Source organism: Nyctereutes procyonoides, unplaced genomic scaffold (assembly GCF_905146905.1).
Source record: "Nyctereutes procyonoides isolate TBG_1078 unplaced genomic scaffold, NYPRO_anot_genome, whole genome shotgun sequence".
Lineage (NCBI taxonomy): Eukaryota > Metazoa > Chordata > Mammalia > Carnivora > Canidae > Nyctereutes > Nyctereutes procyonoides.
This window is the reverse complement of record NW_026575158.1, coordinates 2,398,135-2,411,105: the sequence shown is the minus strand read 5'-3', so window position 1 is coordinate 2,411,105 and position 12,971 is coordinate 2,398,135. Positions and strand designations below refer to the sequence as shown.

Sequence of the window (12,971 nt, the reverse complement as noted above, 5' to 3'; positions counted from 1 at the left end):
AACACATATGCTCTTGGAAAGACAATAAATAAGGAAACTAAAAACTCAAAAGATATAGCTTTAAAGAAAAAAAATAAAAGTAGAAAATGAGGATAATAAAATAAAAAGAAATAAAAGTAATTTTTAAAAGTCACTGGTGGGTAGAAAGCTACTTCACATTGTTTGGGCAGGAAAGACATCTTTGAGGGAATATTTATGTCATCTTGAAAGTTAAAGATTAGCAATGGAAGATGGAGGGGAAAGGCATTCCATGAAGTTGCAACAGTACAAAGACATTGTGGTAACTAGGTGTTCAGTTAAACAAAGAAAAGACTCATGTGGTTAGAAAAGAGTGAACATGAAACTGGACAGGTAAGCAAGAATTAGATTATCTAAAACTCTGAAGATCATAGAAATAGGTTTTATTCTGAGTGACTGAATGATAAATCATTGGATGGTTTCAAATAGAACAACATAATCATATTTAGGTATATCAACCAGTGAATTTGTATTGATACTCTTTGTTCTTCTTAAAACACTCAGATTATAACTGTTATCACATTATACAGTTTGTTATTAGAAGTAGTTGACCTAAAAATGAGATAATTTGTAAAAAAAAAAAAAAAGTAAAATTCAAAAGGCTGTCATGCAGGAAAGAGCATACACCTTTCAAGTTGGCATAGGAAGTAAAAGCATTAGCAGAAACTTCTGGAAGAAGGTTTTTGTTTGTTTGTTTGTTTGTTTATCATCTATAGGAGACCTTCTAATAGAGATCAGCAGTATTCAAAAATGGAAGAGGTCATTCATCATAGGAAGAAGTTGAAAGGAAGGCTGATTGGTATATTGTGACATATAGGATTCAGATGTTGATCATGGTTGCAGAAGAGGAGGTTTTGAAGTTTCTCTTAATGGAAAGATTCAGTCATTTTGTATATATTCAAAATAATTTTATATAAATTCATAATGCTAATATTCACAATCTTTACTCGGGCAAAGATCCAGTGTATAATGAGAATTTAAAGATTCTGAGCACCCCATGATACCTAAGAGTATTCAAATTTGTTATTGTTGTTCTTGATGTTGGTTTGTTTTAAATTTCAAACTCCTGTATGATGGGACCTAGCAGGACTAGTGTATTGTTATTTCTAATTGGGATAGGACAGCATGGCCCTCAGAAATGTATGCATACCAAACCTTGGGGCTGGAGAAAAGTATGTGTTAGCTGGAGAAAGTCTTAGAGGTACTTCTGATATACCTTTGTGTGGAGTCATATCTCATCCCTTCCAGTTGAGAATCATTTCACTAGGCTCAGAGGTTTATGAAAGCATGTATCCCCAGTTTTAATGCAGTGCCTGGCATAAATCTCCTTAAATATTAGTATCTTGAATGAAATAATTAAATTTTCATTATAATTTTCTCAGATGTCAATGACTTTCAGGGGTAAATTATAAGCTCCATAGCACCAGCCCATTATCCTTATTCAGAGTTTTACAACCTGAAACCGTGTCTCTATTTAGGAGAAAAAAAAAAAAAGGAAGTATCCCAATTTCTTATAGTGGCATGTTATCTTTGAAAGGTACCCTCTTATATTACTAGCTAAGATTAATACAATTCATTCCTCCCAACCTGTATTTCATTTTTCATTTTTCTTATGAAAACAAAATAACAATCAAAGAGTAGAATGCACAGTTACTTGTATCCCTGACCAAGGAACCCTTAAACAAACAAAACCAATTTAAAAGAACAAAAAAAAAATTAAAATATTGATGCAATATTCCCATTCCTATTCTCGGTTTTCTTTAATACTCCTTAAAAATATAAGAAATCTCAACAAGTCTCATTTCAGACTTATTTTGGGTTCAAATATTATGTATCTGTGATTTATAAGTAAACATTTTCTACTTACTAATGCAAGATATAAATAGTTTTCTTACTCTGTTTATCCCCCACATTGTTCCCTACAGGATGAATTTATCTAACCTGAGGTAAATTCTCCCATATGGTAGAACTAAATGTTTGTTGAATGTGAAATTATATTTATATCCAAATGATATAGATAATGTGTCATATACATCTTAAGTTAGCACTTAAAAATTCAACAGGGATACCTGAGTGGCTCAGTTGGATAAGTGTCTGCCTTTGACTCAGATTATGATCCAGCCCTGCACTGGGCTCCCTGCTCAGCCAGGAGTCTGCTTCTCTCTCTGCCCCTTCCCCCGTTGCATTTTGTAGACATTTCTAATTCATCCTAAGAAACTGAATTCTGGCTAGCATTTTGTCATGGCTTTTGTTTGACTTGATAAAGTCTCTTCATAGCTCTCTGAATTTTTATCGAAAGTTAAAAGAGGAGCCTGGGTGGTTCAGTGGTTGAGCATCTGCGTTTGACTCAGGTTGTGATCCTGGGGTCCTGGGATCAAGTCCCACATCAGGCTCCTTGCATGGAGCCTGCTTCTCCCTCTGCTTATGTCTCTGCCTCTTTCTCTGTCTCTCATGAATATATAAATACAATCTTAAAAAAAAAAAAAAACGTTAAAGAGGGGAAGATTTTGCAGACTTGAATGCCTGTAAAATCCTCTCTGGATCAAACACACATGAAAATATTATTCTAAGTTTTTTTTTAAAAAGATACTTGTATTGTATATGATTTCTGATCTGTCATTTAGGAAAAAAATTAAAAACTGTATGTTGCCTCACATTTTAAACAAGCAAATCAAAAAGACTCACATCCATTAGCTAATAGCATCCTCAAAATAATTCTCTGAATCAGAGATTGTCATTTTACAAATGGAAACTGACCCTTATTCAAGTGAAATGATTTGCTCAAGTCATTTTACTACTAAAGAGAAAAATCAGAATTCAGATCTTGACCTCTGACTCTCAACCTGGCACTTATTCCACTCTGTGTGTACCCCTTTTCTACAGTAAAATACTTTATTTTTTTTAAAGATTTTATTTATTTGAGAAAAAGAACATGAGTGCACAATGGGGATGAGGGGCAGAGGAAGAGGTGGACTCCTGGCTGAGCAGAAAGCCTGATGCAAGGCTTGATCCTAAGACGCTGAGACCATGATCTGAGCTGAAGGCAGACGCTTAACCGACTGAGCCCCTAGGTGTCCCTGTTGAAGTTTAGTTGTAGCATGATTGGTTTATAGACATTGCTTTGTGTCATGCAAAGTTCTATCAAACAGAATAATTATTAGGTCTATGTCCTTTACATTGCAGTAAACTTAAAATATTATTCTTTTAGCCTAAGCCCAAAGTAGAAGAAATCTGAAATAGTAGTCTTCAATGCAAGCCTAAAAAGTTTGCTTTTGTCTTGAAATCAATAGGAAGTCACAGCTAGTTTTGAGTAGGTAGAAACAAATATTTTAAAAATACAGCTTTATCTGTGTGATATACATGGAGAGGCAATATCATCAATCAAAAGCTATTGCAAAATTATGTGTGTGAAATAACAAAGACCATCAGTGAAAATCAAGAGGAAAGATCAGATATGAAAAGAATGAAAAGATAATAGCTTTGTTATTTTGCTTGTGTAATTGTAACCTCTGAATCTAATAAGAGCATATTCTTATGCAAGTATTTCAGCAGATTCATTAAAATGAATTAAATTTCAGAATCTTTTTCTGAACTAGTGTATTGGTCTACTTGTTAAAAAAAAAAGAAGAAGAAGCGAGAAAATAAAAGTGTGGAAAGAGCTGAGGATGTGCATTTCCAGAAATCATTCCATGGCATGTTGATGTTTTGTGTTGATATTACTAATTTTTAAAAATCAGCCCCTTCTTAATTCTTTCAACAATGTATTTGTGTGTTTGCCAACAAATAAGAGGAAAAGATTTCCTTTAATATATTTCAGCTCTATATTCAAGATGCCCCAAGTAAATCATATATTGAAATACAGTGTAACCCAGAAAATAATAGAATATAACTCCCCTAGAAACTGAAATATACACTATTCCTTACTTACTAAGAACTAAGAGAAAAAAGCCAAAATGCTAATAACACCTTTGATAGTCTTGATGCAGTAAGAGTTGTTATATGTATAAAAATATGGGTAATTGGTAATCAAACTGAAAGAGATCACATGTGAAATTAAAAAAAATTTTTTTTAAGATTTTATTTATTTATTTATTCATGAGAAACACACACAGAGAGAGAGGCAGAGACATAGGCAGAAGAAGCAGGCTCCATGCAGGGAGCCTGATGTGGGACTTGATCCTGGGACTCCGAGATCATGCCCTGAGCTGAAGGCAGATGCTCAACCACTGAGCCACTCAGGCGTTCCCACCTCTGAAATTAATGATCTTATTTAGTAACAACTTTAATCTAACAATTGCATTTTGTGGCTGATTATTATGTATGCATGTGTGTTTTATTTTAGTTAAAATACAATACCAAAAGAGAAAAATGAAGATGAAAACACAATGTTATCTTAATATAGCCAATATGTTATTTAATAAAATCAATTCATTTCCACGCAGGTATGACATCAAAGATGATTACACCCTGAGAATTAAAAAGGCCATGAGTACAGATGAAGGCACCTATCTGTGTATTGCCGAGAATCGGGTTGGAAAAGTAGAAGCCTCTGCTTCTCTAACAGTCCGAGGTAAGAAATTTCAGCTGTGAAATACAATTGAATCAACAGACTAATGTTTGGCTAAATTGGTAAGTGAACTCACAGTCAAAATAATAGCTTGCACTCTTATTATTACTATTATATTAAAATGCCTAGTTTTGTGTCATTTCTATTATTAAAAGAAATAAAATGACTCTCAAATTTGAGTTGAAAAGTATGATCATTTGAAGGGACTGTTTTTATTTAATAAATAAGAGCTAATATGGTTGAAAAGTAAATATTTAGAAAATATTTATACTAATCTTTTAGTACCCACTGTTTTGAAGTATTTATTGCATTTAAATGTCGGAATTTTAAAGGTACTCTGTTTTCTGTTTACTTGTTTGTTGGTTTATACTGGGAGAGTGCTATTTTGAAATTCTTATTTTTATTTCAGCATCCAAAAAGCAATAAAAAATAATAAAATCAACATTGCTTCCAAGGTGAAAAGTGGATACAAATGAGCTTCGACATGAGCAAATCTGATTTAGACAGTGATTTGTGAAGTTCATTGGCCTTAAATAATTGAAATAGTCAGTGTCGCTTCTATAATAACTTTGACTTTCTGGGCATCATGCACTTTTTCATTCATGGAATAATGTTCATTTCTACTCCCTGGAATTGCTTATAAGTGAAAGAAAGCATTACTTAACCCTACAGTGAAATAGAATGAATGAACTATCTTCCTAGTGGTGCCTGTCAATCCACATGAGTAAATTATATAGCCCTAGGTAAGTACCGTGTGGATATCTACATTACTCTTACCAAACAGGCATCACCCATGCCATCATTTATACTCATAGGACTTCAAAAAGAGATAGGCAAGCACATCCTCTGCTCAATCTTTCCACCTTTCTTGTACCACTTTAACTGATGCCTTCTACTCTCATCCTTTGTGAAAGTCCACTGCATGCTTCCAGCCCAGTCATATCTCACCCTGTTACGTCACACCTTCTACCCTTGTGCAACTTTGCTCCCACGAGTTTTCAGAACATTGGTGAAAAGGTTTAGAGGAATTTACATTGGTGAAAATTTGTCAGAGATTCTCATGTTGGTCCTCCATCGGGGAACCAAAAATGATTTTTGCTGATCTATGATTTCAGCATCAAATCATTAAAAACAAAACAAACAAAAAACCCCCACCTGTTTCTCTCCCGGTAACTATTAGGACATACGCACTTTGGATGACTTGGAAAATATTGATAATTTCCATACTTCTCAATCACTCTGCTTTTATTCCACTGAATCCATTTTTTCCCCCATCTGGACACTATAGAGTGGACTTAGATACAAAACAAATTTAGACAAAATCGGCAAACTAGTTGCTTAAAAACATTCTCATTCCTCATAAGCTAACAGATCATAAAAAGCTATGATCATATACCAATCAAATATATAGACCGATTATATATTATCAAAATCTGGTAGTCCTTTGTAAGCCACTTTACTAAATTTAATCTATATTCTCTGTAGGTGATTATATATCTTATATATATATATATATATTGTTTGCTAGGCAATGCTTTGGGAAAACAATCCACCTGGCCAAATTTTCCCCAAAGCTTGTTTATTTGTTGTTTCTGAAGTGAGTGGGGTTGGGGAAAAATAAACAACCCACCAAGAAATGTTCCGTTTAAAAAATATTTGATGACTTAACAAATGGTGAGAAAATGTGAGGAGTTGTTTGTTTATAGAAGCAGCAGGGTTCTTTTTATACTTGAATGCTTGGATGAATGAGATGCGAAGTGGTCTGTTTGCTTTGAGATATTTCCCAGCTAATTGTTTTCATAATTTGTTGAAAGTTACAGGTTTAACATTTCATTTAACAAAGCATGCTCCTCTCGCATGGATGTTTCTAGCTAACTTAAAAAAACTAATAGAGTTTTTTTGTTTTTAATAGGATTTTTTTTAAATCAGCAAACCTTAAATGGTCTCTCCCCTAATCTGTGTCCTGTAGATGGATTAGAGAGTTTAATCTGTGTGGTATGTATTTATTACTCATCTAAGACTGAAACCTCAAAAAACAGGGTTAAAGAAAAAGAAAATCTCCATGATACAACAGAATGTGGAGTAAAATATCATTTAAAAACATTTTTTACCATTAGGAAAAGCAGTTGGAACTTCTCATGCTAAGAGGTTAACAGGAGAAAAAGCATATTATCTACGACTTATTTTTTTTTTCTGTGCTCGTTTTTCTATGCACATACATGAAATGTTTAGCCCTTCCCTGGATTGTTTTATTAGAACAGGGTCAACTGACCCAAGAGGCCACATCCATTTTCATCCATTTAATGCAGGGACACAGTTTAGTTTAATTTGCTGATTTTGAAAACATCCACCTGCTGGGTTTTTTGTGGATAAAATGTTGCTATGTAACAAAAACAAGAAGTTTAATTGGGATGTTTCTGCTAAAATTTTATCATGATATTCAATTGGGGAAAAGGAAAGGACTTTTATAGTCAAAATCTGAAACAGAGATTTACTCAGTTGTTTTCCACTTCAGAATAAGGTAAAAATAGACTATAAAATTAAACTTAACAGCAAGTAGCTCCCTTTGCTGACTTGACAAACATAAAATTAGAAAGAAATAATGCGAGACAACATCCAACCTCCCAACATTTATATTCTAGTCAAATAATTCATGATCTAATAGAATGTTTTTAAATGGATCCAAAATGAGTTGACACAAACCACATATTTGTAAACACGTTTTTTCCCCCATTTTCAGTAGCTCAAACTGTCTTTGCATAAGTCAAGACTTTAATGGAAAAAACTATCTTGCTTCTAGCGCAATAAAACCTTTTTCAAAAATATTACTCTAGACTAAGTGAAAGAGAAATATATTTTATTTTTTTAGACATGATTTTTTGCCATAGTTTCTTCTTTTTCTGTGATATCATAGACTCAAATGCCTTTTGGTTTTCTAAGTGAAACATTATGTTGGGGATTCAGCTTGAGGTGGCACCTGAAAAATGCAAATTCAAAATGAAAAGACATAGTTCTTTTCCTACTGGACATTGACAAAATGAAGAGATACATCTTTCAAATGAGGCACAACTTTATGATGTTAGTCTGTTGTCTTGTCCTTGGTTGTTATTTTTGTGCACACCTCCCCCATGAAAGGAAAGAAACTGTTCATTGGGCAACTTTCTTCTTTTCTCCCTCTTGCTATGGTGAACACCTCATAGACTGTAGGACACACTAGATGGTCACTAAGCTAGAATTTTCATCCTGCTGCTATAATTGCTTTATTCTTCTTTGATTTATCTTACTCCCCCCCCCTTCTAATTGTAAATATTATAAGGCCAGGAATCTCCTACAGAGGCACCTCCATATTGTTTCAGAGAATGCACAAAGCTGGTATCATGACATATTGATTGAGTGAATGAATGCCTATAAATATGGTTTCAATGACTATCTATCTCATCATGTCCAATGAGACATCATCAAGACAAAACTATCCTAAATTCTACAATCACATTATATACATACTACAGTTTTATATCCACTGGGATGTAGGTGAAACATTTGTTTGTCGTGTAAGTTTATATTTTGAATGTAAGAGTTCATAAAAGTTCAAGTGCTACTAAATATATTTTTTCTTCATTTGAATAATGGCACCATATGTTTTATATTTGTCCATTGCTTTTATATAAAGTGGTTTACTATCTAAATTGATTTGGCATTATTTTCTTTAAAGAACGTATTATTAAGCCCATGTGTGTCTCTTACAATTGCTGTGCACTAATAATGGAGCCAGCCTGATTTTAGTGGTGAAAGTTATGGTATAATAAAAAAAAGATAGTAATTTGTTTAAGCAGCAGTTTGAAAGCCATTTTCAGTGTGAACAAGAGTCAACTTGTCAGTCATTATTTCTTGCCCTCTGCCAAAGAGGGAGGGAAGGAAGGAGGGAAGGGAGGAAGGAAGGAAGGAAGGAAGGAAGGAAGGAAGGAAGGAAGGAAGAAAGAAAGAAAGAAAGAAAGAAAGAAAGAAAGAAAGAAAGAAAGAAAGAAAGAAGAAAGAGAGAAAAGAAAGAAGAAAGAAAGAAAAAGCAAGCAAGCTTAACAGTAGTTAGGGGGCTACTCAGTTGAAATCTCTAAGGATGTTCCAACCTATTTGTTATATTTTCATCCACCCTGTCCACGGATGAAAAGTGATGTGATCTTAACTTATTACTGGCTGAAAAGCAGCATCAGGGGCTTTTCTATAGTCCTTGTAATGGTTCTGACTAACCATGCTTAAAATCCAATTGCTATTTAAATCAGACAGTGAAGCCTTCTTTTATTGACATGACATTTGCTAGTCTGTGACTTGAATAGTTATATTCATCAGGTTCTTAACTTTGGGGTTATACAGGCTGTTTAAAAGTTTCTTTGAAATAACTATAGTAAGTGATGACAATAAGACTTTACATAAAATATCTCTCAATCACAAAACTAATTCTAGAATGCAAAATAATTATTTTCTTAGAATTATGTTTATAACTTTCATTTTTAATCAAACTCAGACATCCTGTTCATACTTGAATTATAAGACTAGAAATCACTCTACTGTCCATACTTAAATGTAACATTACACATCATGCATTCTGATAATTTTCTTTTTCTTTTTTTTTTTTTAATTTCTTCTTTATGTTCTCACCACACCATTGTAATGTCTACAGCTCGCCCTGTTGGTAAGTAGCCATCCTTCTATCCATTTAGCATGGCTTGTACAATGCTTCATAACTCATGCATAGTAGGATTTGATAGAATGAAATGTATTTATTCACCCAAGTTAAAATATTACTTGCAGGACTATCTTGTATAAAAGTTGCTCCTGATCTATTCATTACTTTGATAAACCATTTTGTAGTGACTTTTGCTATTAACAATGAATAGGTAATGATTTTCGTGGAAAATAATATATGAATGTTTAATACTATAAACTGCTAACTTTTCTTAAAGAGAAAAATACAATAATTCCTTTTTTCCTGTATGTATAAAATAATCACTTATTAGTTATGCTTGATATTCATTAGGATAAACAATAATGAACCAAATTAAGAAGTTTGATTATTTAATGCAATTCTTTTATTTTAAACTGCTTTGAGTCCTTCCTTTGTAAGGGCATTTTTAACTGCTGTATACTTATTATCTGTTTGGCCTATTTAAACAAAATTTGGTAGAATGCTTCAAGTTATTCTAAGTAGATGCTTACACTAAGAGGAAAAGTGAAGGATGAGTTGTGTTCTCTGGCATGAAAAGTTGGTGGTTTTAACATATCTCATCCTTCATTTGGCTTTACAAAATTGAAGTTAGCAGTTTGCATTTGCAGTAATTTAAGTGGTAATTTATTTGTAAACATTTGGAAAATAAGATCTTTTCAAATTCATTAATTTAAAAAAAATCATTGATTTAACAAACTTTCTGCATCTCTTTTAAAGTTTAGCTTAACCAACAAATGTGTGTAAATAAAAGAAAGTTGGTAATTATATTATAAGTAAATAAACAGATGGATGCATAAATGGATGGATGGACGGATGGATGGATGGATGGATAAATTTACAATAGTGCTTCTTTAATGTATCAGGAGATACTTTAATAAGTTATTTGATTTGATACAGCTTTCTAAATGTCTATCTAACTTCAAAAGCTTTCTTAATACACTGGCTTGACATTGACATTTGATATATATTAGTCCAAACTCATAGCATTTTTCTCCATTAGTTAAAGCATTCACAAACCTTATTGTTATGTAGGATATTCTTGCATAGATTGCAAATACAGAATATAGAACTTTGGTTTCCCAATCTGAGTTTCTGGTCTATTTCTGAGCAGTGCTTCCTTTGTTAGCCGCTTAATATCCCTGATCCTAGGTCACTTTATCTATAAAATGGATAGAATAGTATTGACTTAGCAAAGCAGTTGTAGGAATGAAGCTTGAGATTGATTATAAATGTGAAAACTCTTTTTGTGTGCCGGCATTGGTTAACACATTCCTAATTTCTGAGACATATATTATTTCATAATTTTATATTTTTGAAACACAGTTATAGCTTAAAATTAATTTTACCATAAAATGCAGGCTTTTTTTTCTTTAAACACAATTATTAGTCATGATTTTTACAATTAGGGATGTAGGAAATTGAAGAATATGTTACAGGTTTTAAGCCTCATTTTTTAGTTTTTGTATGAATTCTAATTAATAATAACTTTACCTGCCTATGTATGATATCTAAAATTAAGAAGCAAATGGGAAATAATAAGATAACTTTTCAAGTTAACAGGAAAAACAACACTGAAATTGTGTATCTTTATATATAGAAACTTTATGCTGATAAACTATGACCACTTGATTTATATTATTTCACAAGTTCCCAAAACATAAAACAATATGTTAATAATTTTCAATACATTTAAAACTCCTTTTTCAAATGAAAAAAGATATGAAAATATTGGTTAGAAAATATGATGTACAGGGAGCATTGAGATGTACTTGTCACCTACAAGGCTTTTCAAAGTTATTTCTGTTTTTATTCTTGTTTAAAATGATTTCTTAAATTCCCATTGGGCTGGAACTAAAGAACAGCTTCTTGACACATTGTATTTAATTCTGGGAAAGTCTGTCATTTCATAAATCTATCTCCCATGACTTATGACAGTGTTCAGAAATATGAAGAACTATACTTTAAACTTGACAACTACTATTAATTTTAGAAACTGAAAGTTGGATATGCTTTTATTGGATCACCAAAGATGAGATGGATAATGAGGAAATTAGCTTGCTTTTTTCTTTGCATAAACTTTTTACATGAATTTTAATTCAGGAGCTATAAATATGACAACTTTTTTTGTAAGATCCAAAATTACAAATCAATTAAATCATAAATTAAATAGTCAAATAACAGAAAACTACATTAATATTAATATTTGTTAGTTGACTAAAACACAAATATTTCAACTTGGAAGCTCTTAGCAAAGTACATTAATATTAATCTTTGTTAATGGATAATTGAAATGCAAGTTTTTCAACTTTGAAGCTCTTAGCAATAGCATAAAAGTTGTTCTGCAAAGTAAAAACCACAGAAAGGGGAGAAAAAATCCAGCTTTGGAGTCCAGTATTAATTAGGTGGAGAAATATGTACCAAATATCTAAAACTTTGAGGAAATTCAAGTGACAGTTCCTATCTAAAGCTTTTGAAAGAAAATCAGAAATACATGCAAATTCCAGAATACTTACAGATTCAGAAATCACTCATTACATTCCACACAGGATGAAAACAAACAACAAACAAACAAACAAAAAAACAAACAAACTTGGTAGTCTGTGTAGAAAGTCCCATTTAGAAATCATTATAAACCTCCAAACTGTGAGTTTTGTCAAACAGATAACTCTTATGACCTGCATTTGAATTAAAGAATTGGCCAAACTATGCAATTTGCAGTTAGAATAAACACCTTCTGGTCTATATGTTTGAGATTGTAGAAAAACTCTTAACTTAGAGTTAAGTCAGTGGTGGAAATATTACTTAAAGCAGACAATCAACATACTTGCCAATGGAGAAAAGTATTCTCCAGATTTTTCTTGCTCATTGGCAATGTTAACATTTCAAAAAGTGTCCTTTCATCCAACTTCCATAATTTCCTGGTTACCACAAAATTGAGACAAATGCCACTTTGATTATTAAAAGTCTGCCAGCCTTTCCTGTGGCTTTGACTTTTTATTATTCCAAAGGCATTCTTTGTATGAGAAGCTAAAGTACATCCTAGGACATAGTTAACTAAGAATGATGAAATATTCATTTATTTGGAAAACTCTTTTGATAAGTTCTGATAAGGGAACTGACAGAAGAAACTGGTCTAAATAGGGATAAATATCTTGCTTCCTATACCCATCTGTCTTATTTTCCATTGGAAGCCTTTCCCAAGCTTAAAAATAAAAAAGAACATCTATTTTGGATATGGGCAACACATTTTTTCCTAGCAGCAACTCAAAACATGATGAGTAATTTGGAAAAGAACTGTCAAATCTACCAGCTGCCTCGCCTGTGAAGCTGAGCCCTACTCCGCTTTATATCATGTACACCATATGCTAGATGCTGACTGCCTCCAGTATGGAAACTAAAAGCTGTGTGCATCAGGTGAAACTGCTTAAAATATCAAAAACAAACTGACAATACACAACTTTATGGAATCTTTTAAGTATTTCCTTATTTAGTGACTCAAAAGTATGTTACCTTTTGATGGAAGAATATAATTGACCACACAAGAATTTGCAGGTATTGAGAGATATATATGTTTGAGGCGAAACTCCCATTTTTTAAATTAATATTTTAAAGAAGCAGCCACTATTCTAATCAAAAATCTATAGGGACATTGTTTATTTTTCCCAA

The 12,971-nt window shown here is 32.5% G+C and overlaps 1 protein-coding gene across 5 annotated transcripts in view; it reads left to right on the top strand.

Annotated features, from left to right (window-relative positions):
* ROBO2 (roundabout guidance receptor 2) overlaps positions 1-12,971 on the top strand; it is a 581,315-nt gene that overhangs the window by 443,104 nt on the left and 125,240 nt on the right. For all 5 annotated transcript variants that reach the window (XM_055313854.1, XM_055313852.1, XM_055313851.1 and 2 more), the window contains exons 6-7: positions 4,461-4,588; positions 9,261-9,272. In XM_055313854.1, the coding sequence (XP_055169829.1) occupies positions 4,461-4,588; positions 9,261-9,272 (140 nt within the window). The remainder of the gene's footprint in view (positions 1-4,460; positions 4,589-9,260; positions 9,273-12,971) is intronic.